Below are 1,587 nucleotides of genomic sequence, written 5' to 3' on the forward strand. Positions count from 1 at the left end.
AAGGTAGTTTGAAAAAAATCAATTGATATTTCCCTTTTATAAAGATGCCATTAGTTGTTTACTAAAACTGTTACAAGTTACAAGAGATATGTAGGAATGAGACAAGAACAGCTATAAGAGAAATGATAGGACAAGTCTATTATACCACACATAATATAATCCATAGAAGTAATGCAATTTTGAACAATCTCATCATGATAGATAATAAAAATTAAGTACACAATTGAATGTCTTTACATTATTGCTGTTACTAATTAGAACATGTTTCTCCTCTGGATTTTAAATACGGATCTCCTCAGTGCAACTTTGACATCCTTGTTTCTCAAACTGTAAATCAAAGGATTGAGCATGGGCACCACATTAGTATAAAAAACAGAAGAAATTTTTCCCTGCTCCATAGATCCAGGAGAAGAATATTTAAGGTACATGAATGATGCTGAACCAAAAAATAGAGAAAGAGCAATCATGTGGGAGCTACAGGTACTAAAGGCTTTTGATCTTCCTTGAGAAGATTTGATATGAAGAATGCTAGTAAGAATGAAGATGTAAGAAATCAGGATGGTGAAACTGGGTACTGTGATGTTAATACCCACGACAACGAGAACCACCACCTCATTGACATAGGTGCTGGTACAAGAGAGTTGGAGGAGTGGGAGGATGTCACACAAGTAATGGTTGATGACATTCACATTGCAGAAGGTTAGTCTAAGCATGCATCCTGTGTGGGCAGATGCTCCAGCAAAACCCATCACATATGCAGCCAAAGAGAGCAACAAACAGACCTGATGGGACATGGAGACCTTATACAGCAAGGGATTGCAGATGGCCACATAGCGATCATAGGCCATTGAGGTCAACATATAGCACTCAGAGATGACAAAAAAGAGAAAGAAAAACAGCTGAGTCATGCACCCCACATACGAGATGATATTCTCCCTGAATACAAAGTTCATCAGCATCTTGGGGGTGAAAACAGAAGAGTAACAGAGATCAATGAAGGACAGGTTGAAGAGGAAATAGTACATGGGGGTGTGGAGGTGAGAATTTAGACCAATAAGAAGGATCAAGCCCAGGTTGCCCACCATGGTGACAACAAAGATCACTAGAAATAGGTGAAAGAGGGGTTGCTGGAGCTCTGGACGGTCTGTTAATCCAGCAAGAATAAATTCAGTCACTAAGGAGTCATTTCTAGCCAGCATTCTCAACTTCATAAATCTGTGAGAACAGAAGAAAATTTCATTAGTAGGGAACACAGCTCTGTCCTTTACAAACTCACTTTTACATGAGCTTTATTTATGAGAAAGAATCTCAGTCTGGCAGAAATTATGTAAACGCTTCTTTGCCTTATAATGTCTTGAAGGCACACACTTCTCAACATTTAAATCGCTGTCTTTTGAATGAACTGCATGTGACAAACAACTGCTCTATCTTCACTAGAAAATAGAGGGATATAGTAGCTGAGGAACGAGCTTACTTGATAATGGGCTTCAGCAGTGGGAAGGTATCCCCAGTTCTCCCCATATTCATCTGATTTACCACTTCCTACTTTCTACTCATGTTTCCATCATCCTACCACACACTGAAGGT

General features: G+C 39.0%; 1 protein-coding gene across 1 annotated transcript; it reads right to left on the minus strand.

The window, feature by feature from the left end:
- Positions 1–254: 254 nt before the first annotated feature.
- LOC120874341 (olfactory receptor 8B3) lies at positions 255–1,211 on the minus strand. The gene has a single exon (XM_040255716.1). It carries the CDS (start codon positions 1,209–1,211, stop codon positions 255–257), a length of 957 nt encoding a protein of 318 aa, XP_040111650.1.
- Positions 1,212–1,587: the final 376 nt, after the last annotated feature.

This window comes from Oryx dammah, unplaced genomic scaffold (genome assembly GCF_014754425.2).
Source record: "Oryx dammah isolate SB20612 unplaced genomic scaffold, SCBI_Odam_1.1 HiC_scaffold_15, whole genome shotgun sequence".
Lineage (NCBI taxonomy): Eukaryota > Metazoa > Chordata > Mammalia > Artiodactyla > Bovidae > Oryx > Oryx dammah.

Bases quoted from the DNA above. Each gene is read 5' to 3' on its own strand.
- LOC120874341 (XM_040255716.1), bottom strand. From the start codon at position 1,211: ATGAAGTTGAGAATGCTGGCTAGAAATGACTCCTTAGTGACTGAATTT.